The following is a 27,918-nucleotide window of genomic DNA, read 5'->3' as shown; positions in this document are numbered from 1 at the left end:
GCTATATCCAATTGGTATTTGTGGAGGTTATTTTAAACGCCTTCAATGTTTGGCCAATCAGGCTACTCTCGTAATAAGCTAGCGCGAGGTTGTAGCAACTGCTAAAGGAAACATCAAGGGAAAATTGTGTCATACAGACAAACAATACAGGTACGTATCATCTTGTATGATAGTCTCTTCTTGTAGTCACATGGGGCAAGCATGACTAGGTCGTGAAACGGGTTTTAGCACTCGAATTAAGATTAAAATCACGGTTATTGTAATGCGTAGTGTTTTCATGTGAAAGATTATTACGTTTAAAAAAAAAATAAAGCAAGAAATGTGTGGTTTTGAGGGGGGGAATAAAATGTGATTTAAAATATTTGTTCTAAGTATTTGTCCCGCTAAAAGGCGTGTAACCCAGTGCTTGCATAAAACTAGGGAAAACGTGGAAAGTCGCACGCTGTGTGTGTTAATGGAATTATTTCTCTGTTGTGCTCACGTGACTTTTTTTCCTTAAATTTATTATGTTCTTTTTGAACTCCTTTTATAGTATTAGTGCAGTGCTGGTGACCGGTAAATAATGATGTAAACTTTTACTCTATTATTGGTAGCGACTGTCGCCGTTGGTAATATGGCTGTCATTAAAACACTGCGGCGCGTAAGCTGTCTGACTTTTTTTCACTGCATTATTTTCACCTCTCCGAAGTTGGGCCTGTATTATCTACTTATCTTTCTATAGAGTTTTAAAGTCATTTTTTTCCCTTTTAATTGGAGGAGGAAGAAATGTCTGCACGGTTTGATTTGTTTGCAGTAGCCTGATGCGTGTTAGTATGGCTATTGCTTCAAACCCCTTTTGCTTCCACTGCTAAAAAAAAAACAAAAAAAAAAAAAAACGCTTTACGAGTCTATTTTAAATGTCGGGATAATGTCTTAAACAGTGTTAACGTTATTTTTTTCTTTTCCTGTAACTTGGCAGTTTGAGCCATTGCTTAACTTCAGTCAGGATTTTGTTACTTCAGTGCGCGCTTGGTGACAGCACAGTGTAGTAATGGCTGGTGCTGAGCCTTTGTTATTATGCAGCGGGTTGCGCTGAAGCCGCGTTCAGGAAAATACTTCCCTAAGCTAACATCTCACTAAAAATGTGTGTATCTTACTCTAATAGTAATTGGCTTTCATTTGTATTTATTTCTTTATTCTGAGGAAACTGTGCCCCGTTTTCACGGGGTGTGTGGCTTTGTTATGTTTGAGCCAGCCCTCTCGTCGAGCTGTGAGAAGCCATTTTAGTGAATGGAGTCTTGGCAAACTATAGTAACTTGCTTCTATACGAGTGCAATACTATAGTTATAGGATCTTCGCCTTTTTGTAGAGACAAAAGATCTTATTTTCGGCGCAACATTTTCACCAAATACAATCGGGTTTGGAAAGAGTGACTCATTTTAAGGGGACTTTCTTTCATAATTTTGTAATTCACAAAATGGAAGATAAATTATTGCTGAAGATGACTTGTGGATGGACTTTTCCTTGTATGCATTGGTAGTATCTAGCCTGCGTCCTCTTGAACTTTCCCTGAATGTCTTGATGTAGTGTTTAAGTAACGAGTCGTGGGTTTTTAATTTTTTTACAGGTTTTGTTGCCCTTGGGTGTGGGTGAAGTAAGATGACGGGAAGCTGTTTTAAACTACCCTTTAAATAAGGGGAGCATACCTAATGTCTGCATTTACTCGTGTTTAGTTTTTTCCCTCCCAAAACTGGTGACCTTTGGTGGAAAGGTGATTATAAATAAAATGATACATTTTTCTTCAGAAAATGTATTGACTGACTTTCTCGTTTGCTTTCAGTCTTGAGTAGCTAGTATTCTGTCCCTGATCTTGTTTTCTGGATTTGAATTTTGACAAGTCTGCGTCTTGCAAACCGTTTTAAAATTTTAGTTGCGTGATATAGAATTCTAGCACACTAAGCTGAACTTTTCCTTTGGACTTCTAAATGCAACGTGATTGGCTGTATAGACTTTCTGGGGGAAAATATTACTTATCCAGGCGCCAAGTACTAACAGTTCTAGGATCCACTGCATACTGACTGTAGTGGACCCCTGTTGCAAGAATGACTGGGTTTGTCACTTGGTTTACTTATGTAACCATCACGAGTGGCATGGTGCTGCAGCGTTGCTACGTGCCTCTTTGTTTAGAGGTGTGTAACTTGTGGATTTAGAGTTGAGAAGTGAGTGGATTGCGACTCAATGAATTTAATACTGGTGGACTGGACTACAGGAATGCCTCCCATCTGTTTTTTAGATGGAGTTGGAAGGTCTGTCTTGAGTGTTGCCATACTTCTGTGTTCATGAGCTTTTTCAAGTGAGAGCATGGCTACAAGTGGTGCAGATAGGACTTTAGCAATCTTGTTTACTGTCAAGGTCATGACAGCTGAGAACCAGTAGTGTTTTGTAGGTGAAGCACTTGTAAACTAAATGTACATGGATGGGTATTGAGCACTAATTAGGGAGGTGGGTATGAGGCATATGGGCCCACTCAAGCACAGATTGAAGACTTTGCATAGAATGCTTGTGTTGGCAAGTATTGTAGCAGAGTTTCTCTAATTGGCTCTTGGCACATGCTATAGTGCTGATCATATGGACTCCATGTTCTGCCTAGAAAGTATTCAATTGAAGTACATAGTATAGAATGGGGGAAAAGCCAACTGAAGTCTCTTGCTAAACCTAGAAAGGAGGCGTGGGTATGCCATGCCTAGGAAGTCTGGTACTTTGTATTTTTTGGGTTACTGGGTAATACTGTTCATTAACAGATCCTCCATGTAGCAGGGCTGTAGTGGAGCAGTTGTGAGCAGCTAATGCTTGAGGGCAGTTTTCACTTTGCCTTTCTGAACCTTCTCCCAGAGTGAGACTCTGCTTCTGCTCCCATTGCCTTTGTCAGAACTACGCTTTTTTATGCAATCCTGTTTAGACCAATAAAGAGTGCAAAACCTCTTTCAAGGTTTACTTGGAAGTGACAAGAAACCTTCCAGAGTTTCCCAAATAAAACTATTGGCCTAAAATCCCCAAGCTGCTGTTGGCAGGGTGGTCACTACATTGCATTCTGCAATATTGCAGCTCTCTTCTCATATTCTATTGGCAATTAAGGCTCCACTCAGAGCTTGGTTGGGCATGCTTAAATTTGTTTTATTTTGGGGGGGGGGGGGTCAATACATAATGAGGGGGGTACCTGCTTCCCATTTTCTTGGGAAGGGGGGGGAGGAGTACTGGCAACATGTAAATGTCTAGGGACCCAGTTAATTTTCTATTTATCAACTTTAAATACTAAGCATGTTAATTATGGGGGTAGAAGTGGGTCTGACTGCAACTTAGATGAATTGGGTTTTGTTGCAGGACGTGGTTCTATGAGCCTTATGGCTCTTGATTCTACTAAACAGGCCAGGCCCCATTGTTCACCTGAGTTTGGGGTCCAGGGTGGCCGAACTGGGTTTAGTTTAGAAATTGGCACCTTTTAAGCAAATGTGGTGAGCTATCATGGAAAGATGTGCATGAGGCATTATGTTCATAAGCTAAACTAGGGTGAGTTTGGCCCCTCCCACTCACATGCAAGGGGTTGGGTGTAAGCACATATGCAGTCGACACTAGTGATTAAAAGTCCTCTGTAATAGAAGTGAAGTTATGGCTGCCTGTGTTGCCAGCTCTCTAGGAGATGGCCTTCTGTAGTAGGGGGGTATAGCCCCCCTTTCCAGACCAGTAAATCTGAAATCTGCATGCACTGTTGCTTTTGAGAATGAAAGTGCTGTAGAAGTGTCAATCTCTGTGGGACTCCCAAGTTTAATACTTTAGAAACAAAATAGCAATAGGCATTTTCAGCTACCTAGAAAATAGACTTGCTCTGCAGAACGTGGTACATAAGTCCCATCCAAAATAAACTGCAGTAGAGCTTGTATATGTGCCAGAGCAAGTGTTACTTGCACCTGACTCCATGCATCACCGGTGGGGAGACTCCTTGTTTTGACACTCTTTGCCAGAGCACTGGCTTATAGTGACAGACTATGTAGCACTAAACACCTGGTATCACCAAATTGCAGGACCAATGGATTTAAATTGGGAAGGGGGGTGTGGTATGGAATTCTAGTAAATGTATGCATCTGTTCTGCTAAATTTCAGGAGCATGTCAAAAATTAAAACTGTTCGAACACTGTTATGAGCACCACCTCCATGGTTGGAGCCAGTTGGCTTGGACTATGTTGATCCAAGTCCTTAACTTGCCAACCCCCCACCATTGCATTTACTTAAAGGTCAATCTGGTAATGACCTATCCCCTCTCCAAGTATACCCACTGTAACTGGTGAGAAGTGTCTTGTAACATTCTAAATGGCCTACAATTTAAGACTATGGCTGAAATAGCCATGTCCAGTTAATAAAGATGTGCCTCAGTTAAGAGCTTGACTGTTCAGTTTGATTTAGCACTGGAACAAAGGGTTTCAAACTGAGGTAAAATGATGGCTTTGTATTCTGTCTAGGTGACTAAAGAATTCAAGCACTCCCAAAGTGCTCTTTTGTAGGCATGCAACCTATATCCCTTCGCACCCACTACCTTCCTGTCATTTACTGAAATTCTAATTTGTGGTCCCTTTTAGATGCTGGTTGGATTGTACCTGATATGGGAATAGATGTAATGTAATTGGTCTCCACTAAGTTTGTGAAATCTTGAACAAGTAAAATGGGTTTGAAGTGGGATGGGGAAAGGGATCCATTATAGTTCAAGGAATTTTTCCTCTGGCGGTATGGCATTTTTCTCATAAGTTGCTCCACAAACTACCGTATGGCGATGGGGGCCTTTATAGCACAAAAGCATACAGTAGATTCCAGTCTAGATGGCTTCAAACCTAGTGGTTAACTCTTATTAAGCTGCAATCAAGCTGGGGGGGCGTGCAGCACTACAGATGAAGAATGAGCTGCTTAACCAAGTAGGTACCTTTTTTAAGATGCCAGAGTTTCATGCAAGTTCATAGGTTAGTACTAGGCTAACTGCCCCTGCGAGCCATTTAAGCCTAGCCAGTTATCCCTTGAGACTCAAACCCTGCACCTTGTGTTTGTAAGACAAACACCTTGGCCATTAAGCTACCCTCCCAACCAATTATGGTACTTGTATCCAAAATGTACCTTAGTTTAGTTCCTTAGGTATACAAAGTAAGTTAGTGGTCAGATTTGTTGTGGCTCCCCATGGAGGAGTCTGTAAAACTGGTCCTTGCCCTAGAGAACATATATTTTTTTTTGGGGGGGGGGCTGCCCTCTTAAACTGGGCCATGTTGAAGTCTTCACAAGCTGATGTGGTGACTGGACAACTTTGGTTGGCAAGGAGCTGTGGCTGAAGGGGGATTATTACACTGGTATTAACTGTAGGATCCACTAATGTAGAACTGAAGCTTATCACTTCTGTTTAGTGCTGGCACTGGGATTTGCAGATTAGACAAATGGAATAATTGGCAGTTTATCTTGGGCTTGTTTGGGGGAAGGTGGTGGGGTTGGGTCCATACTTAACAGCTGAGTTAACTATTCCTCTACAGAGTGAGCTACCAATAGGAATGTTCTGGTGGTATAGTTAATGCACCTATTCAGTGTTGGGGTAATACCTTATATGATTACAAACGACAGGTAACAACCCCAATCTGTCTTCAGGAGGGACAGTGTAAATCCAGGGCTACATTTGGGTGTAGGCTGATTATTCGTTTATGAACTTTAACAACTTATTGGGAGTGTTTTACTGCACTTGTTAGGATGGCTTAATCTGTATGCTTAATGATCATGTGCTTGGAGTTAACATTTTGTGGGTGCTGCAGTATTGGAGTAAGGTGTGTGTGGTGATATCGTAACTCCCAAGTGTTTTCAGCTGCACTCTTGTTCATTGCCCCATGCTCTGACAGTGTTGATAGTGAGTGATGGTAGTTGCGTAGTGTAGTCCTGCTGCAGCTGGTTAAGGAGGCACTTCAATTCTGTGGGTTGGGTTACTTGATACAGCCAAGGGATTTCTCACAATGATACACCTATTACATTGGAGGCACATTCCCTTGACTTGTGGGAAGTTACCCTTCCCTTTTTGTTGCAGTCTTTAGGACCAGTTTGGAACACTGACAGAAGTTTGCCTTGATTGCAATGACAAATCTGGGTACAGGGCAGTGGGTAGTGCCAGTCTACAAATGCTTGGTGGGTAGGGTGGTTTAGCTGGCCAGAATTTAGCCATTTCTATCTCTTTGGATAGACAACTTGTATAGCTGCCTGAGCTTTTGCTACCATGCTATTGAGACAATAGCTACTGCTGTGTAGTAGTAGGCTCCTGGGCTCCTTTTTCATTGTAATTTTTTTTTTTCACCTGTAGAAACTTAAGGTTTGATACTGGTATCGGTGTAGTTTTTACCTTGGTTAAACTGTCCAAAGCTCATGATCTCCTCTTCAGGTCCTTTAGATACTAGGTGGTCAATTATCTTAGTAATTCTTCAAATCCTAGACATCCTTAAATTCCCCGTCAGACAAGCAAAGTTCAGATCTGTAGATTTAATGTGTAATGGAGAAACAAAATGAGACCTAGAAAGAAAATTTGCTATATTCTCAACTTTGTAGTCTTCCATAGGATTATAGAAAGTCTAGCCTGGCTTCTCACTAGTATAGTTGGGTTGTAATTGTAAAATACTGCATTTCAGTGAGGTGCTGATGCAGCAAGAAAGCAAAGTTCTGACTAATTTATTGGTATGACAGATTTTCAGGGTAGTATGGAGAAGTGTGCCTTAGATGCCCAGTAGTAAAGGCACACAGCCTGCCCTAGACCATGCACTAAACTAGTGTCCCTTGATTGCTTGAAAAATCACTAGTGTAATCCTATGACAAGCATGCTATTGAGTATAAACACATGGCAGTAGTGCTGCAAGAAAATCACTATTTCATGTCATCTTTGTTAATGTGCCACAACTGTACCTTGTCCATGTTTGCAGCATTCTGGCGATTTTAGTCTGCAGTTCTGTGCAGAAACTGGCTCCTTTTTTATTGTAAGAGAACACTCCCTGTGTCAAGTTTCCTGTTAAACTTGACAGTCCTTGTAACTCTCCATGCTGATGAATGGGTTGCATCCTATCCAAAACTATAAATGAGCCAATGCATCTTTAACCTCCCCAGTCCTCAACAGTTTTATCATGGAACCTTCAAATCACTTGACTTGTTTCTTCCACCCATTATAGAAGTGAGGACTGCTGCCATAAAGGCCTTCATGTTTGCAATGGAGAAGGGGTAAGTCATGCTAATGTTATAAATACAATTGTGGTTAACTTGTGTAGTCAGGGCCACTGCATGGTCCTCCTATGCTGGCAAGCTTGTGTGCATGCCCCCAACACATGCATAAAGGGCCTACCATCTTTGGATTGGAAGCACAAAGATGGCTTTGTAAATAGCATATTTTACTGCGTAGGTCTCCACTTGCACAGGAGCAGTTTGCTATCTGGGGAAACTCTCCCCCTCTTGCTGGGGGTTGAACAGGTGTAACCAGTTTGTCCTGTGCAGCTGTTCAGTGCCCAGGCTGCTACTACTGACTTGGGTTGTGGGCAAGTTTGTCAAACTAGGCTTTCCTGTTTACCAACCATCTAGTAATAATTTGGGCAAAATACAGGGTCTTGAGAGACCCTGTTTTTTTTTTTTTTTTTTAATCTGACCTACTCTTTCACAATTTCAGTTTTCTTTTTGGGCCCTTAGAAATGTATTCCTCTTGAGGCTGCATTTGAAGGCCGTACCCTTTCAGCTTTCAGTTTTGACAGTCTTCAGTCCTGTAAGACAAGGGAATGTAGACAAACACTTGTCCTTCAAGGAAGTGATGGATCAACTGTGGTGGGGAATAACCCTCTTGAAGCCTCTTTAGGTAAGTGTACACTCCAGATTTTGGAAAAGTACATGGAGGGGAGGATCTCTCCAGGGAATCTTCAAGAGCTTGCTCTTGACCAGTCTCTTGTGGTATGATGGTGGCCACCTAGGATGCTTGCTGTCCTGGTGGGGTTAACAGAAAGATTGATATCTAGCAACAGATGCAGTGCTGAACAAATGTCCATAGGTTCCACTCATCATGTTTCCTTTAATTCGTGCAGTTTTCTTTCAAGCAGTAGGAGGGCACGTCTCAATCTTGCAGACTTGATAGGCTGGCATGACTGTGCCCAGAAGGCAGATTGCCACTTAAGCTGATGACAGTGTGTTTGAATCCTGCAACCATCAACCAAGGATGACAAGTCTCAATTCTGACTAGAGGTGGGCCCCAAAAGCATGAACATGTACTGCTGTCCTGGCATGGGCTTCTGGTACAAGTCTGACCAGATTGCAATCTGCTTGCACAGCTGAGCCTGGTCAAGCTGTCCAGGCCTTTCTGTCCTGACATCAGGTACCCCCTTTATCCACAGATTCTTGCTTGAATTCTACCAGCCTGCCAAGTCTCCACAGCTTTCATGGTTTTTATGTATTGGATGTACTAGCCTGGCACACAAGGCAGTAAAGATTGGATGTATGATTTTTTTTTTCTCCTAGGAACTTGCATATCTGAAATATAGTTGTATAAAATATCTAGCCTGAATTATACCATCTCTTACATAAGATGGTGACAGATGTTCACTCATGGCTGCTTGGCCTTTAAGCTATATGGCCATGTTTTGCCAAGGACACCAACTGGCCAGCTTCAAAAAGCTCTGGCTCCCCTCCTCCCTCCACCTTCACTTTGGTTAGGTGGCCCATGTAGAGGGATAAAGGCATTGCTCAGGCTTCACTGGAGCAGAGCAGCACATGGCTTCTAGGCTTTCTAACAAATAAAGGCTCCAGTGGGGAACCCATCACACCACCTTGTATTTTGAAAGGTGGGGGCTTTTAAGCAGTACTTTGAGTATCTCAAGTTTGTCAGGGGAAGGGCTGTTTTTTTTTTCTAGCACCAAACTAATTGGTGGAGTAGCTTTACTTCTGTAGTACGTCTTCATGTAGATAGTGTCTGAACAGGCCAGTCATTTTTTTCCTTATGCTTTTGACTGGTTTCAGATAGGATTCTGAGCTTGTGCATCCCTTAAGGAACTGTACTGGGGGTGTGTGCTGCCTAATATACATTCATTGACTCATTCCAGCAGTGCTTGCCAGCTCTGAGACTACTTTGGTTGCAGTATAGATACATGCCTGGCTCATGCTGTACCAGAACTTGCTAAAGGTCCTTGCTGGCAGCACAAGCTCCCTCAACACACCTTTAGGTAGTGGGTGAATCTGTGGCCACGTGAAATACTTCAACATTTTTCCTAAGCGAGAAATGCATATTGGTGGTGCTTAGTTAAGAAGCTGCTGTTTCTCAGTCCAAGCCCAGTCCTTCGATTCAGAGGAAAATTGTTCCAGAAATCAAGTGGATGCTCCATCTGAGTTGAAGATGTGTGTACAAGTAGATGTACCTTGCTAAACTCATTTCTGTTGTGCTAGTCGTAGAGGATATATTTAATGCTTCTTGTGATCCTGATTTTTCAACCTTCAGATCTGTTAAGGAAGCTTGTCTGCCTTTGAGACTTGTTCTCCATTGGGTTAGATTTGGTGACTTGTTTCTAAATCTTCACTAGCTAGGGTTAGACTTTGCTAATGCCCATCTAATACTGCTGTAAAAATGTCACTAGCTGGGTGGGTTTCAGATGGGACAATGCCCAAACAATTCTGGTGGATTGGCCTGAGTTTTCATGCCTGAAACTGACTCTTGCCATGAAGTACATGGCTCAAAACCTGCCAGCATCATATTTTTTCTCTTAGTGTCATGGAGGTAGACAAAGCTTGTGTGCTGTTACTTGAGGGGAGCTATTAAACAAAGCACCTGGTGTATTTTTATAGGCATGGCTGGCTGTCCAATTAGAGGCAGTTAAACTGGCATAACTTGGCACAACTTGAAGTGTGACCCAAAATGGAAGTGTTAATCACCAGACCGCCTCCCTTGCTTAATCTCTTACATTAAGACAATGCTTTTGAGATTTCCTTATTAGAAAGGCAGGTGGACTTAGTGTTAGAACATGTCATATGATAAAATACAGTAGCCCTCCGTGGCTAGTGCAGCTCTTGGGCTAGTTGACTTACCGAAGCCTAATAGAGGGGATCCTGTGGATATAGGAGCCTGAGAATGACTAATGCTAAGCAGGACCATGCAGATTCATCTAGAGTACTTGAGTCCACCCCTTTCCAGATTGTCAAGCTAAAGGTCAAATAGACTTTTGCCTCAAGTTTTTCATGGCAGGAATGAGTGGTGTGAAACTGAAGTCTGACACTGGTTTGCCTGTTTTTTCTAAACTTACACTTTTTTTTTTTTTTTTTTTTTTTTTTTTTAACAAATCAGTTTAGTTCCCAAGCTGCCTGTGGGCATCCAGAGAATGTACTCCCTTGCCCTGGTTCAACATATTGCTAGGCTGGGAGGGCAAATCCATCCCCTGGTTCAACATATTGCTAGGCTGGGAGGACAAATCCATCAATCTCAATTGGAGAGGTAAAAGGCTTGTCTACTAGACCACTTTTAAATTAAGTAGTGGTCATTGCATGGGGTCCCCAAGTCTGTGAGTAGGCTCAAATGGAGAAAGTTGAGCACAGTGACTTTCCTATGTGGTTTTGGGTGTAAACTCCCTCAATATTTCACTAATGAACATTGGGGAATATTGTGTAGTTGAATTTTTATTCAAATGCCCATTTTGAAAGGAGGCGGGTAGTGCCATAACTTGACTCCCCATTCAATTCCGCATTTGTCTTTGGGGTGTTTTTTTATCTGAAGAACCAAAGTGGATAGTGCCGGCCACAGTACAGAATTGGTCTAATCCAAACAAGTAACAGTTAAGTGCTTTCATCCCATATCTATTAAAATACAATGATTGCAAATCAATTTAAGACTTAAACACTTAAAACTGTTTTATACAAAAGTTCTCCTAAAATAACACCGTGATGCTAACCCAATGTGTTTTATTGGCACACTTAATACTAACACTTTGATCAATACCAGGGTATTTTGTGGCATTTAACCTAAGCTGCCATTTGAGTTCACATCTATCCAAATGTGCAACCAACACCCTACCTTGTAAGTCATTGACACCTTACTGCAACAAGTGAGCCATTCATTGCAAGTCTTATGGAGTAACAATACAGTGGAAATGTATGTTTGGTAGCTTAGGCTACCTTGTAACCCAGTGTACTCTGCCTACGGGCTCCAATTCATTTCTACCTTGAGGGGGAGACCAAGTAAATCACGAATGGGCAGGATGGAGGAATAACTCCTACAATTTTAGAAGTCACTTTAGAGTACAATGTGTGGCAGTCAGTGAGGTTAAAGAATGGTGGGCAACAAGCCCAAAATATTTTGGGAACTGTTGAAAGGACTGCTGCTCAAGGGGCAAGACCGTAGAATTGCAACTTACAGGCAGTATCGGCGGAGGAAATGGGTTTAGCGAAGCGCTTGTGCAATGAAGTGAATTCAATAAGTGTTTTTTTTTTTTTAGTGCTGCTGGCCATAACCTGTCACTAAACTTTCAAAAAAAGGACTGGAGTTCTGATGAAACTAAGAACACTTGATGTGGTCATGAAATGTATGGATGACATGGTGGGGAAACGCTCAGTGATTTTTATGCGTACAATTCTGGAAAGGATATACATACAGCACTTGCAGATTTACTGGCTAAGGGATTACATTTGTACCTAGCAGCAGGAAGTGGCTGACCTATTTGATTTAAAATTATGTGCACATGAACTGAATTCCAGTTTTTGGCTTAATGACCCAACCGGAAGTCTAACACAATTAACGAATCCTAGTATTTTTTAATCCCCCTTTATGTAACATGGTGGGGGGGTTTTAAAAAGCATGTTAATTAGATTTTATGGACATCTTGAATGCTAGATGTAGAGAGGAAAATAAAGATGAAAGTGACATTTCTAAGGACAAACTTAAAGTTTATGAAACCCGATAAGGGAAGTGGTCATTATGATGGACATAACAGCATGGTGACTATTAATGGGGTAGCACTTGCCAGGAAAGTCTTCCAATATTCTATATAGCAGATTGGACGGTATGTTATCAAGGGTAGATGAAGCTGATTATGCATATTAAATGTAAATCCTAGTGTTTTTGAAATTCCCAAAATACACAAGTTTAAATCCTACTTTTAGACCAATAGATGGGAAGAGCAAAAACGTGTTTTAGTAAATATTTGGATTTTCACATCAGAGAGGGTTTGAATGCCTTCCCGATATACTTACAAGGGTTCTTGGCAATTTTTGGCAAATTTAAATCGCATTGAATACCACTTAACAATGTGGTTACTGTTGACGTGTATAGTTTTGGGTTGTATCCCAGGAAGTAGGTCTGACATGGCTAGAGAATTGTTGGAAACTAGTGTGTATATGATCAAGACCAGGCCAATTCATCACCCTGATGGAAATTGTGCTAAATTATAATTTGAAGGTCAGTACTACAAGCAGGTAACTGGTAGCAATGGGGGCAACTTGTGTCCCCATTGTCAGTCGTCTGGGAAAATTAATTCATTTTCCAAGGTGAATACAAATGTATTGGATATTACATGAGGTACCTTGATTCTGAACAGATTCTAAAAACAAATTGGTAGAATTTTTAAGGTACATGAGACTGAATTTAAGTTCACACATGGTTATAGTCCTGGGAGATTAACATTTGGATGTGGATTTTGGGTGTGCACTATGAGAACAGATTGGTATCTGGGATTTATAGAAAACCCACGTTTTCTAATTTGGATTTTGGAAGTTGACACCTTCCATTAAGTCTATATAGTAAAAGGGCAATTAGTGAAGTTTACTAAGATTACCTGAGAAGGAATTTGACTAAATACAGTTTATACTGGGTATGTTTAACAAGCTGGGTTACCCAACAGGTTAAGTAAATGTTGAGTAGTTACAAATGTGTGGCAGGGGTGTACGAACAAATATTGTGGGTTAATCGCAATTTTAGTGGTGGATAAACATTGTATCCCAAGATAGAAAGGCTTTCCACATTCAATAAGTATTCCGCCAAGTGTCTGAAGTTAAAAATTGGGAAATACTACACTTTACAAAAATGTCTAAGGTGGGTGATTAAGGGATATGTCCTTCCAAGCTCAAACTGGAAATGAGTAATTCGTGTGAGGTTAGCAAGGATGTTTACATAAAGGGGCATCGGTTAAAATAATGTGGTTTACATGGCAAAATGTTTGTCCAGTGTTTTATATTGGACAGGCATGTAGATGTTAAGTGTATGAACATTTACTTTTAGAATTGAAAAGATGACCAGTGCTTAAAGTAGGCGTTTGCAGTCATATAATGCCACTGTCTTGGGTTTCTGGCTGTGCAACAAATGGTCAGTGACCAACAAGGTAGGGTGTTAGCTGTGCATTTGGATATGTTAAACTCAAATGGCAGCTAAGTTAAATGCCACAAAATACCCTGGTATTAATGAAAATGTCAGTATTAAGTGTGCTAAAAATAATATGGGGTTATTTTAGAACATTTTTGTATAGAACAGTTAAGTAGGTTTTTTAAGTCTTAATTACTGTGATTTATTTGCAATCCGTTTATTTTAATTGATATACAAGGACTGGGTTGTGTTGTGAGATGTTCTGAGGAAGTTAGTATTACTGTGGGATGAAAGCACTTTTTTTTTTTTTTTTTTACTTTGGATTAAAGACTATTTGTGCTGTGGCTGGCATTCTATTTACTTTTGTTCAATTTTGTGATTTCAGTGTGGTCCTATGTTTTGATCGGGGTGTTTTTAAAAGATGCTTTTGAGAGCAACTCTCCCAAGTCATCATAACACTGCACAGAGGCTAATGCTGTGCTCCCATTTATGTATTTCACAACAGTGGTGGTATGCAATTGCCTGTAGCACACCTGAGAACAAGTGACCTGAAGGTGTGAATCACAGCAGGCATCTTTGTGCGCCTTGATCTGAAGAAAGTTAACCATGAAATGTGGTGGGTGGTTGTTTAACCCTTTGGTTTTGAGGGTTGTAGATCCCAAGGTCTACAACCCTTCCATTGGATTGTAATGTGATATTGCAAGTTTGAATTAAACTGGCTTGCCTGCAGTATAACTAATGTGGTTGAAGGTTTCAGAGGTGCTCGTAAGTTAGAGAGGGTGGCCTGAAGTGGTCAAACTTTAATTGAAACTCAGGAAGAAAGGTGTGGAAATGACTTGGCTGTGCTGAGGATCTTCCTTCTAGAAGGTTTTGTTCTGTCTGTTTACTACTACTACTACTTTATGGTGGGTGATTGGTGTACAGTATCAAGTCATGAAATGTTCTTTACATACAGAAAGCTGGATACAGTACCTTGCATGTGGTGTGGTTAGGAAACTGGTATTGGCCTGCTTGGTGTAATTTCCCCTACCCACTAAAATGAGTAGCTCTGAAGTTAGTATTTACAAACTAACTGAAGAGTTTATAAAGGGTATAGGACCAAGTATAATTTGGAGGCATGATGATTGCTGAACAGCACCTGTATAGCTCCCACACTTTAATTTGTTTTCCCCTCAACACTTGCAGAGTTACCAGAATGGGGAAAGGAGATCCTAAGAAACCCAAAGGCAAGATGTCTGCCTATGCCTTCTTTGTGCAGACATGTCGTGAAGAACACAAAAAGAAGAATCCAGATGTTCCTGTTAACTTTGCAGATTTTTCCAGGAGGTGCTCTGAAAGGTGGAAGGTAATATAACCCACTTTAATTTTGGTATGTAAATTTGCAGCATTTTTCAGGAATGAGTAAAAGGCTCTTTACAAAGAGGAATGCTTTACAGTTTTCACAAGTTATGTTTTGGGCTAATCTTGCTGCAAGTGTTCCTGTCTAAAGCTAGAGTAGGATTGACAGTGATGGCTAGTACTTATGTTTTCTGCTGCTTTTATTTACAAGGGAATGAAAACTTGGTTCCTTTGTGTACACTTCCTGTTTTGTACTTGCCTACTTGTATTCCCAGTTGCTGGCTCCTGTAGTTCTACTTCCTTCATAGATATAATCTGTACCAGTAGACTGCAGCTCAAAGGCATTTATGTGCTGTAGATTCTTGGCATATGTCTGACCTAGTGTTCTTGGTGGTTGCACCATGTTGTATTGCATAGTTATATTTGTGATTTTCTTGAATGTACTTTCTCAGATACTTGTGTTCTCGTGGGCTAAGCCAAAAAATGGTTCCAGAAGGTTGCTGCACTGCAGCAATTAATAAAAATGCAAGGTAAAAGTAGCATATGTTAACTGTCCAGCAAAATGGTATGGGGTACTAGCCTGCCCACACAGAAATGTAAAATGTTGAGTCTTTAATCCATAATGCTTTTATTAGGAAGATTTACATAAGTAAACCAAAGACTTGTTTTTTGGGCACAACAGACATTCAGCACCTGTACTAAAGTTCGAGTTTTTTTTGGCTAAAATTCTTAATGATGAGCTTAGCTCCTTAACTAAAGTAAAACTAGCTGCAATTTCTAATTTTCATAGGAGTAAACCATTCCACCTCCGCTTTTCATAACTTTAAAAATGTCCAACTCTACCACCATCCAATTTTATAATGGGATTTTAGTTTTACAAGCAAATCTGTGAACCGAATGTTTAACCTGCTACTATATTTTAGTAGCGATAACCCACTAGTCTCAGAACTTCAAGCCTTGTTTTCTAAGCCCCCTTTTCATAAAGATGGCATATCCTTGCAAACAAACCCATCCTTTCTAACGTGGTGTCAGAATCCTCCCCCCCCCCCCCAAATTTCTCCAACAGATGTTACACTTATTGGATGTTCAGGCAGTTTTGTTATTTACATCAGGAAAATTCAGAGTTTTTATCAATTGTCTCATTTTCAGTCAAAATTAAGCCACTCAGTGGCTAACTGCATTTCTGTTAATCTGCAACAAACTGGGTTCCTTGTCAAAACCCATAAGCTCACCAGGTCCATGGCAACTTCATTTTTATCCATATCTTCTATGGATGGCATTTTGTGATGCTGTAACTTGGGCTAATCCTCCAACCTTTATTGTTCATTACAAGTTGGATCTGGACTTTAGGGGAAGAGCAGACTTGAGCTTGGTAATATCCTCATTCCACCCAGGATTCAGGTAGCTGGGAACTCTGTCCCACTTGCTGAGGAATGCACAAAAATTGAAAACCTTGTATAATGGAGCTGTGTACTTAAGAATGATGTGCTAAGGGAACTAATGTGCTCTCTCTTTGAGCTCCAGATATTGTTTTCCAATTGCTGTTCCTTGTCTTCAATGTTGCAAAAAGGTTGGCAAACTATCCGAGGTATGGATGGGGACTAGGGACATTATGGTTAAGGGAAGAGCTGTAAAGAGTCTTATCTGAGCCCACTCGAATGAAACTTGACAGATTTGTTTGTTTTGGGTGTGTAAGCAATGGTAATTTTACTTGATGCAAATAACTTTGCAGTGATGAATTTGACTATTGGCAATAGTGTTATTAATTTGAGTTTCACAGGAGTCCTGTGAGGTGGAACTTATTGCAGATTAAGTTGGGTATTGTTGCTGTAAAACCTGCAATGGATGTAATTTTATTTCTAAGCAGAGAGAAACTAAAACTATCTTGTGTCCTGTTCACTCAAAGCATGTGAGAATGTAATGTAAACATTTTTTTTCCTTAAGACCATGTCTGAGAAAGAAAAAGGAAAATTTGATGATCTTGCCAAAGCAGACAAGATGAGGTATGACAGAGAAATGAAGGATTTTGGACCTGTGAAAGGAGGCAAGAGGAGGAAAGATCCAAATGCACCAAAGAGGCCTCCGTAAGCAAATTTTTCTGTAGCCTACAAATAAGTGAAATGTGTGCTGTCTACAAATAAGTGAAATGTGTGCTGTCTAATACAAGAGTACCACTAGCAAAATATTCTTGTGCAATGATTTGATCAATGTAGTCACACTTATCCATTGCAGATTTCCAGTTTTCACCCCCCAAGCAAAATAAGATTGCTTTAAGGCTGACTCTACACTGATGCTCTTCCAAGCTTGCATCAAGCAAGAACGTTTGTATAATGACAGGCCTTTGCATTTCTCTAACAAGTTACTGAAGTTGCTCTGGCAGTCGGCAGGGTACAAGTTACTCTGCCATATCTTTATAATATGCTCATGGGAAAACAAGTGGTACTATAATGTTGGTAGAGTAATTGACAGTGTTTTGCATGCTATTTTTGCAACTGTTATGGGAAGCTTATCTGTGGTACTTTACGTAAGTGGTATAAATCTGGTATTTTTTATTTGCCTACTAGTTAAGTTCCTCTGCATGATGTAGTTGCATGCTATTGCTATTTACATGTGGCAAGTCTAAATTTGTATTGATGCCAGTGTGGTGGCAACATGTCCACTAGTCGGATTTCTTACAGTCCTTAAATCTAAAAGGAAACAGGTGTTCACACTTGTATAGAAATGGTACTCCAAGACTAGTTTTGTGGGGTTTGCTTGAGTAAACTTCAATCTGTCTTCTAGGTCTGGGTTCTTCCTGTATTGTTCAGAATTCCGCCCAAAAATCAAAGGCTCGAATCCTGGCCTGTCTATTGGTGAGATAGCAAAGAAGCTTGGTGAAGCGTGGAACAACCTTAGTGAAGCAGAAAAGGAGCCTTATGTGAACAAAGCTGGCAAGCTGAAAGAAAAATATGAAAAGGTAAGATGTCTCTGCATTCCAGCGGAAGTTTGTGTGTAAAGGCATTCACGGCGTGTGTGTATATGTATAGTGTAAATGGGAAGGGGTCACTTAGCAGGAGGGGAAGAGTTTATTTTGGTAATATGGGGGGCCTAATTTTTAATTGGGCAGTTGGAAGTCCCTTCCTACAGAGACATTTCTTGCATGTGACCAGAGGAGCACAGGAAAAATTAACTGGTATTTGGGGTCTGTCTTGATACTCTGGTTAGTATCTGAGCTTAAACATCAGCTGTGTGATTACCTGTTTGCATGGGTCTGTATTGCTGGCAGATTTATTGGAACCATGTAGTGGGTTGGCTGGCTAAGATGTGTAAAATTTTGCAGACTATCCTTGACACACACACACACACACACACACACACACACACACACACACACACACACACACACATTACCAAAGAACTCTCTGTTATAACTGATTTGGCATTACAATGTATGGTAAGGGTAGCCAGAGTAAGACCAGAAATTCAGTTCTAGCCATACAGTGAAGGCTTGACATGTTGCCCTAAAAGCGGAGCTGAATTTAGTGGAAGGATGGTAGTGCCGTTGAATGACTGCAGCCAGATTACCCAGTCCTAAAACCCTTTTGCTCCTGCATTCTGAATACGTGCAGATGCCTCCCCACACTTCTGCTACTCTTAAGTTGGGGGATAGTTTGTCACCAGTGTCTGCATATTGCATAGCCACTCCTCTAACAAAATCACTAATACAAATGGCCTTGGGAGACACTAGGTCCTCCTAGATGTGTAATTTTTTTAATCTTTGAGGTTTAACAGATCAAACTCTTATCAGCCATACTCCAGGCTACCTTTAATGCATTGGACTGTGCAGTGGTGTAGCAGTTGGGTTATTGGCTTTGTCAAAGTCTTACTTGCCCAGTAAACCTTAAATAAAAGTAAGGACCCCCCACCTTCTAGAAAGTAGCCACTGAGTTTTCACAGCCATTTCTGACTTCAGTGGCCTTGGATTTCCAATGCTAAGGCTTAATGGCATCAAACATTTCATCCTTCTTGGTGCATGGTGCTTTAAGGGTCCATTGTGTATTCTGATAGTGGGATTGTTTTACAGAGCTGTGTTGCTATTTCTGGACTTATCTTTTTCATGGTTGCCTCTCCAGTATATCAGGAGAGTATTTAAAGCAGATAACCCCAAGAAGTTTAACTTTAGTTTGAGGACCATCCTCTTAATTGCAGGCACTTAAGACTCCCTTGCTAGTGCAATAGCCATCCACTTTGACATGAACAAGGGTAGTTGCCCATTCCTACTTGCCTCCCCATCACACTCTCTTTTTTTTTTTTTTTTTTTTTTCCTCAGTGTTACCATGTTAATCCTAAGTGAACTTTTTCTGCCTGCTCCTTTGGCCATGTGGTGATTCCCCACATTGTTTGTTGGCTCATTGTGATTTCTGCATCACAGTTATCCTTGATACTGATCTCTGCACTCTGTCAGCAGGATCCCCAGCACACCCCATCGACATTGGCCAGGACCAGATTTAGCTTTATACAGCAGTTATTTCTCTTGCTTGTGTAAAAGCAAAGCAAACTGTTTTGCTTTCCACTATATATTAAGACTGCATTGTATGAGTCATGAGACATGTAATCACTAAACTTTTTTTAATTTCTCCCAGTTCTCCGTAATGAAGTGAAGTTAACTTTAGGTGTGCCTTTATGTACTGGTATCTCTGGGCTGACATCAGTCTTGTCAAGATTTCTACACTTCAGGTTCCTGTTATGTAATTGAAGATGCAATCCTTTGAGTCTTGATCTAACTTGAAAAGTACAAAATAGCAAAACTGCATTTAAGCTGTTTTCTTTCCGGGGAAAAAATTTGCTTGGCCTCTGGCTGTTTTAGTCACTAGTGTGATCTCAGTTGGTACATAGTGGGGGGGCTTGTCCCCCACTTCATGTAATTGAAGCTTTTTCCTCCTGGGGGAAAAAATCACTTGGTGTACATGGGGTCAAATCAGTATTCACTTAAGCATTTGCTGATTTAATATAGATCCTATACACTCTTTTTTTGCAAATAAAATGCAGAATATGCTGTACATGGCACCCAGATCGTGTTTTGCTGTGCCATTGAATCAGTATCTTGTATTGCTGTCAGGAATGTCTGAGTTTAGTTGGGCCGTAGCAGTCTACTTGCGTATCCAAAGCCAGTCTAATTTGGAAAGGATATACTTTAGGGCTTCTCTTTAACCTGTGTTTGTGGGGGGTTGACGGCTTAAGTGGTCTTGGTAGGAATGACCAATGGTGGTAGAGCATGCATTTGGATGCTTCTGTTTGGTGTCTGAGCACTGCTTCCTACTTAATGGCTTACACCACCCACACTGACAGGACTATATACCAACTTAGAGCTGAACTTTTTGGCAAAGCAGTCCCACAAGACCCTTGTCTTGGTGTTTGCACTGCTGCTGTTCTCATGGTTTCTTTACTTGTACCCTCGGTACCTGAGAAGACTCTCTAGCTGTATTCAAGATGTCATCTTGGCCTCTTCCCATTGTTTCATTTCCCTGTCTAACTTGTTCCCATTCCTAGTATATTCCAGCCCCCCTTGCCTACTCCCTCTACCCCTAACTGCATTTATCCTTTATTGGGAGAATCTCCCTTCTCCATTACTATGTTGGCTTGGTAATGCACATTGCTGTGAGTATTCCAGCATCCCACTCTTCCTTGATTACCACCCACTCTTAGCATTCCTTTCCACTTGATTGCAGCTGCTTATGTCAATTTGTCCATTTGCTTGTCTATTGTAATGTTTTTTGTTCAAATTTATGTGGAGCTTTTCTCCCCAGGCCTCTACTGAAAATGGAAATGTATCCAGCTAGACTAGCCCAGTCAACAAATGTAAAATAATTGCAAGAGCCTTGACTGTGTAGCACTAAAATACCACTTCAGATCTGGTAACTTCTGTTGGATCAACTTGTCCTATTTGAATCTTGCCCTCTTCCTAAAAATTCAACTCTATTTAGTTTTTATAGATGCAGCCTAAAGGGACTAGCCATTTGTATGGCTTGTATCTTGCTTTCCATAGGCAAGAGTTAAGTTGTAGTCTCTTCCACATAGCCTTCGTTGCTATAATGCAGGCTGGGGCCGCATTGAGTGAACAGAAATGGTTTTGGGGCCGCATATAAAAATATCCTAGTTTAACTCTCTCATTGCTCTGGAAGACCACAGTCTACCTCCTGGCTGTAGTAAGGGTATCTCATCCAGGGGCAAGGTCAGAACATCTCTGTATTCTTCCTTTACAAGAGCCATTATTGAGTGCAGTGCCCCTTTTGGCATGTGCCTCAGCAAAACACCCTGCCAAACACGACTACAACCATTTCTGACAAAGGTCAACTTGACCAAGATCACTTATTTATCCAAACAGACTGACCAAGATCACTTATTTATCCAAACAGACTAAAAAGCTTCTTGGTTTCCTGTCTCACTGGCCCCAATAAATTTCATCACTGGCTTGCTTTCCAGGCTAAAAGATCCTGCCTTCTGAGACCTCCTCTACCTCAGAAATGCTGGATATACTTAAAACGCTCACTACAAAGACCACAGCCTTCACTGCAACATAAACAAGCCACTTTTTTATGGACAGTTGACACAAACCTTCAACTTCTGTAAAAAGCTCCTCGTGTTCAGCAAAACGATGGCTGTGGATGGATAGCCATAAATGTAGTCCTTGGGTAAGTTAGCATAGCCTTCATCAAACCAGGTGGAAAATCCACATACTAACCTTTCCCAGCTGGATGGCTAAGATTTAATATTGGTTACTCAAGTCTACTTGCCCAAGAAGAGGAGCATGTTTAACTAAATTCCATTTGCAAAATTATATTCAGTATACAACCCCCCCCCCCCCCCCCCCCCCAAAAGCAACCTCTGTAATCGCATGACACTCCGGGCCTCCACTGAATTTCACTGAAATTGGAAGTCAAAATATCTGAAAAAAATCATAATGGAGATGGATTCATCCATGCAATTTCCCACCACAAAAGACTATCCAATAAATCAACAAATTGCTCAGCAAAAAGTAAATCGATAAACTATACTGGTGTAAACATATAACTTGTTAATCCATACCAAAAGATTGTTTCAGAGTTTCAGCTATGTACAAACAGCTTTCTCCAGAAAACTTAACTCATTGATATTTGCCTTGCTGTGATTATAACTGTAAAAAAATATAAGTTTATACTGTACCTCAATGATTCTCACCATTACAAGATGTAATCTCTGCCATATTGTATGAGTGCTAAATCCATGATTTGCTCTCATGTATTGTATTTTGTTTTTGGAGCTTTTTCTCCCCGGGCCTCCACTGAAAATGGACCTGTCCAGTCAGACTTTCCCAGTAAACAAATGTAAAATAAAAATTAAACTTCCCTCCAATCTAAAGCCATTTGACATTCATACATTTTAATTTGTTCAGAAGTTACTCTGACAGTTTACTGAGCTGTAATGCTGACCTTCACTTTTGAAAAGCACATTCCCAGACTGTCAATAGCTCAAGTGTAGAGAGGATTATTTATTATATCTTTTTGGAAAACTAACTGTTAAATTGATTACACACCCAGAAACACAAGTTGTGATATGTAAACCACAGACTGTTGCAACATTAGCACTCTATGCTTATGTCGAACAGATGACTCATACTGGTCTATTCCAAAAGAAGTAGCTTAAGGTCATTTGCAAGGTTACATGGCAGTTTATATTGGAAATAAGCAGAGATATTAAAAAGGCTGTGTTTTTCATAAATGGGTTCATACTAGGCTATCTGCCCTAGGGCATTTATAAGCCTAGCCAGAGTGTGTTTGGCTTTCACCACCCACTTTAAATTTAGCTTGAGGCCATGGCTCTGGCACCAGTTGTCTGTTTATATGAGGCCCTTTTGAAGGATGCTTGTGTCTGCTGGAGAGTAGATTATGGTACCCAGTTTGCAGTCATCTGCGAACGTGGTCAGCCACAGTCCTTCCATGTTGGCCTGTACCTCCGAGAAATATACCGAACAAGAGAGGTCCCAGGACTGAGCCTTGTGGGGGACGCCACTTGTAACTGGTTTGGAGTCTGACATGGCTCCTGCAATTCTAACCATGTGGGTTCTGTCCTTGAGCCAGTTTGCAACCCATCTAGTGACATAGGGGTTTATTTAAGTTGGTGAGCTTATCTATAATGCCAGAGTGTTTGCCAAAAAGTCTTCTAAGGTAAGTACAACTGATTTAGTATGGAACCATACCTCTCAACCTTGGAGCAAGAAATCTGGACAAAACAAAGTGGGACACATGCCCAAAAAGTTATGCATCACAGACACCATTGAAACAACTGTAGCTACAAACATTATACATCACTTATCTTTCTATCCCATTGTCAGTTAAACACATGACCTTCAGTCCTGCCTTTTGCATCAAAAAAACATACTTTGAAATGACAAATGCATTAAAAATAATAAATAAAACACATTGCATCAACATCCTGCAACTTCCTACCTGCAAGCAACCACAGAGCTTTCACTGAAACGAAGGCGGTTTCATTCCCCAGAATGACAGCTCTCGCTAATAAAGTATAATATAGCAATAACCCACGCCTGGGTGTGGGTTATGCTGGATTTACCCACAGTTGGTTTGGTCATGATGGCAAAGCCAGAGTGGCCAAACAAAGCCAACCGTGGGTAAATCCAGCATTACCCACACCCAGAAGTGGGACATTAAGAAAAAATACTTTAATGGCATTGTATAATGCCTCCTTGCTGCCCTTCCGCAGTTGTCTGGTATTCTGCAGCAGCTCTGATGTACTGCATATGCCTACGCAGTACATCAGAGCTGTGGGCAAAAGCAATGGAGAAAGCAAGATCTCAGTTGCTTTTTACTGTTCGCTGTGTTAAATTGGTTTAACACAGCCAGACAGCTTTAAAACAAGTCTATTGTGTTTAAGGTATTCCTCTGAAATACTTTGGTCTAAAATATTTAGCAACATTTTGAAATTTGTACAACAGAATTCTGTAGGGTAGTATTGCACCCCCAACTAAAGTTTCTGCAATTTGCTGTAAATCCAGCCTTTAATGTTCACTGGACTGCATCGGCTTATTGAAGCTGATCAACATTGAATGCTAGCTGACTACAAAAGGTCAACCAACCAAAATAGTGGACATTAACAGTGATCCCAGGGTTGCTACAAAATTAAGTGGGGGAGGTTCACCCCCCTACTTGTACCATCTCTGATCGCACCACAGTGGAGGAACTGGCAAACCCCTGACAATGGCCCACCAATCCCCCAGGGGGAAATCACTGTTCGTGTCTTCGCTGTAGTGGTTGCTCAACCTTTATATGTTTATCAATTAGTGTTCAATGTTATCAGCTTTTGAACTGTAGTCAGATTGTGACAAAGGCTCAGTGTTTTTAGAAAGTTCAGGTGTCTCCTACTTCAATTTGTGTACTAGGTATAGAACAGTGTTTAGGCAGGAGGGGAAGAGGATAGATTTGGTGCAGCTTACCTTATAGCTTCATTCACATGAGCTCTAGATTTGCCTTATACTTTTTAAGGAAAATGCCTTATTTTGGGGTCTTAAATTCTCAAAAGCCATCATGTTGAATCTGACTGTCTACACGAGAATAGTGAAACTGCAGAACCTCAAGTAAATGGAAATCTCTGTAAAGGGAGATTTCCGTTTACTTCAATGTAGTGCGGTCTCAGAGTTGGTATGTAAGTAGTGGGGGGTGCAGGGGGCTTGCCTACACCATTTAGTTTGACTGTTCCATGTTTTAACAGTTCAGGTCTACCTTTAGTGATTCGAACTGTTAAATATTCGATATTCTAATGCTGAATTTATTTACCTGCATAGTTGGTTTGACTCACTTCTGACTTCATCAGTCCCATTTTTGGACATCCTAAGTTATGCTTTACCCATTGTCTGGAATCTGACTTACTATTTCACAACTGTTTATCTCCCTCTTTCCTTGCTATATATTGATCTTTTAGATATTTGCTTTGCTTATAGCAGTATACTGTCCAATATATTACTTTTAGACTTCATCCTCAAATGTGGGGGCTTCACTGAACTAGCATTTGCTCTGTACTGTGTGGCTGTTTCACACTTCCCTGCAGGCAGTTAAAGGATATTAGAATTCTTTTAAATATATTCTTGTGGAAAGTGTTAGAATTTCGAGTAATAGTGACGTTTTAGTGGTTTAATTTTGGTCTGTGCTTAGCTACTTAAGTCTGGAGATTTGGTTTCCCAGTCTCCTGGGTGCTTCAGTAAAAGGTTAGACTGACCAAAGAAGCCTCTGTTCCTTTGAACATCTAGTTAGAGCAAATTGTAGCTTTCTCATCTGTCATCCACCAGGCTGTGGGAGTATATTCCTACAAGAATTTTTCTGACTTGGGCCACCAGCACATTATATCTGGTTTCTGTCTCTTGCCTATTAAACTGTTAAAGGGCTGTGGGTTAGCTCAGGTGTTGCTCTGGAAACTAGCTTTGGGCCTACACTTGGGCTCCAAGTTTGGATGTGGATCCAAAGTACTTCCATTTTCCTGTGTCCCTGATTCCCCTGAATAACCACCCTGAGTTTTTCACATGCTCCAACGTCTCCTGGTGTAGCTATCCACTCTCTGCCTTTTAGTTCAGATGTGAATAACTTATGGAAAGTGCAAGAACTGCTTTTTTAAGTTTCAGCTCCAGTTACATGCGTATACTGGCTTGCGGGCAAGTTTTTAGGACCAACTACAGAACAAAAGTAAATGCAAAAACTACAACCATCTTGTGCCTCAAGACGGACTTAATTTAGTCAAGTGTTTGTATACTTTTTCACAAGTGCGAGTTCATCTTTGTCTTGGTATTTTTGGGTACTAGTGACACTGACTTACTGAATCTAGTAAGAACCTCTCTAATGGTGAGATGAAGGGGATTAGAGGAATGCATAGTGTGTTCCCCCACCCCCATTTTATTGTAACTTTTAGTGTACAACTGAGGTTAACATTTGAATCCAAGCTTTTTCTCGTGGAATGTTCTACTTGGAGTTGTGTGTGTGTTGTGGCTGGCTTTACTATGTAGTAGCTGGTCATGCATGCCAGCATAATACTGTCCCTCATAGGACAAAGCTTTTGGACTGTTTCCATTTTGTTTAAACAAGATGGATCGTGTTTGTGCATGAATATGGTATGTGAATGAATTTCATTTTCAGAAATGTCTGTAGATTTGGGATTTATAGTTTGAACCCTTCTGAAGTCCTTCATGGTCTGCAAACCCAGCCAGTAAATTAAAGGCAGTATTTGCCCTACTTTTTGATGCACCCCCCAAGTCTTAACAGCTGTACAAACAAGGTTGGGGGGTATTGTGCTTCTCACCAAAAAATGCAAGCTATTAAGACAGGAAACTAATCCAAGCAGCACTTTACTTTCTAGTTGTGCTGGTAATGGATGTCCAACTACAGCTTTTACTGTTTGTGGTCAAATAGTGCCCCCTAGTGTAGCTTAGTGCTAATTTTGATGGCAACTTTTTTTCAGGTTTTTGCTTAGGCCTGCACAAGAGTATTTAGTTTCTGTGAAATTGCAACAAATGTTAAAACATTTTAACTCTTGCTTTTTCTTTTCAGGACATTGCAGCTTACAAAACACAAGGAAAGGGAGGATTTATGAGTGCAGTTGCTGCTGCAAAAGTGAGCAAGGAGGAAGATGAGGAGGAGGAGGAAGACTACGAGGAAGATGAAGAGGATGATGAATGAACTGTGCAGCATTTTAACATTGCTGTAAAAAGGAGGAATGAGGAATGCTGCTAATGCAGTGCATCTGTTTGATGCTTACATAGTGGTCTTGTACTACTGGATTTCAGAAGTCCATGATTTTATCAAGTTATAATTGCATCTCAATTGTTTTGTATGAGCATCAATGAAGTGCTCATTGTTCTCACTTTATGCACTTTATGTGCAAGAAAGCATTTAACTTGTTCAAGCTTTGCATTTTTATTTGTTTTAAGGTGTTAAGGTCCTGGGTTAGGAGCTCTGGGTTTTAAACTAACTTTATGAAACTGATGTTACTTGTAGTGCGTGTTTGGAGCCATGGAATCTAACCCAAATTCCATTCCATTAATCCCCAAAGTACCAGTTCACTGGCTTAAGTTGTGGCTCTCTATGCACTAGAGTGGTAGATTTCACACTACACTGGGTGTCCCATTTTTAGCTTCAAGCAGTTTCTGTATATAGTGTGATAGCATTCTGCTGCTTTACCCCTTGGTGGTGAAGGGTTTTCAGCTGGAGTTTCTTGAGCAGGTTTTGACTTTTGCTGTCTTGGGTGAAAGTCTAAAGCAAAATCAGATGCAGCAGTTTGAGTACTTTAATTTTGCAGCTTTTTTGTATAAAGGGTGCTAAAACATTTTTTTGAAGTAAAATAAACAGTATTACATTTTTAAAATGCTACTTGGTATGTGCCTCTTATTAATGGAAGTATTTTCACCACAAATAGATGATGGCTGTAGCCCTACTAGGGTTTGCACTAGGTCCAGTCCTGTAAAGATTGAGGAGCCTTAACTTTTTTTTTTTTTTTTGCTACTAGAACTGATTTTCAGAACTTCACTAGTTAGAGTTGCTCACACTTTGAAGAAGCTAAAAACATGCTGGTGCAACCAGTTGAGTATTAGCCCTGCTTTTGGGTTTTTCCACTGCTGTATGGAATGTGGATTGTTTGGGATACTGCAAATGTGAAATCAATTGTGTTGATTGATGTATACCAGTAACCTAAATAGTTTGGTTATTGAGTCGGTGGTGCTGCAGTAGCATTGTTTTCTCACAGCAAGACATTGTCCGTTCGATTCTCAGCTAGAGCATCTTCTGTGGACAGTGCGTGAATGGGTGTACCTTCGTTGAAGGTTATGCATTGGGGCTGGCAACTCAGCATGTAAAAATCAACTGCCAATCATTAGCATGTAAAAAATCAACTGCCAATCATTAGCAGACCGGAGTTCTGCTATGGTGACCCCTAACTGGGAAAAGCCGAAAGACACACTACCTTTACGTTCACAGGCAGCACTTGGGGTCAAAAGCACAACTTGTACAAGTTCAAAAACTTCACAGAAGTAGCAGGTTCATGGGTAGATACTAGGTTATTGGCCCAAGGGCCTAAGTAAGCCTAGCCAACAAGGTTCCCTGGCTTACGCCACCCAAATTATTTTCATGTACCCCTGTTGAGTAGAGCCACAAGTGATTCCCGAGGTGCATTTCCCATCCACTCAAGATTGAGTGCTAATTAACTTTGCTTGATGGGTAGCTTGA

At 40.7% G+C, this 27,918-nt stretch overlaps 1 protein-coding gene across 1 annotated transcript; it reads left to right on the top strand.

Annotated features, from left to right (window-relative positions):
- Positions 1–32: 32 nt before the first annotated feature.
- HMGB3 (high mobility group box 3) lies at positions 33–27,063 on the top strand. Its single transcript, XM_044057163.1, has 5 exons — positions 33–150; positions 14,528–14,687; positions 16,625–16,764; positions 17,462–17,636; positions 26,248–27,063. The coding sequence occupies exons 2-5, from the start codon at positions 14,538–14,540 to the stop codon at positions 26,374–26,376; spliced, it is 594 nt and encodes a 197-aa protein (XP_043913098.1). The 5' UTR covers positions 33–150; positions 14,528–14,537; the 3' UTR covers positions 26,377–27,063.
- The last annotated feature ends 855 nt before the right edge of the window (positions 27,064–27,918 follow it).

Source organism: Protopterus annectens, chromosome 15.part0, assembly GCF_019279795.1.
Source record: "Protopterus annectens isolate FY-2018-M chromosome 15.part0, PAN1.0, whole genome shotgun sequence".
NCBI lineage: Eukaryota > Metazoa > Chordata > Ceratodontiformes > Protopteridae > Protopterus > Protopterus annectens.
The sequence above is the reverse complement of the archived record's forward strand: the minus strand, read 5'-3'. Positions and strand labels throughout refer to the sequence as shown.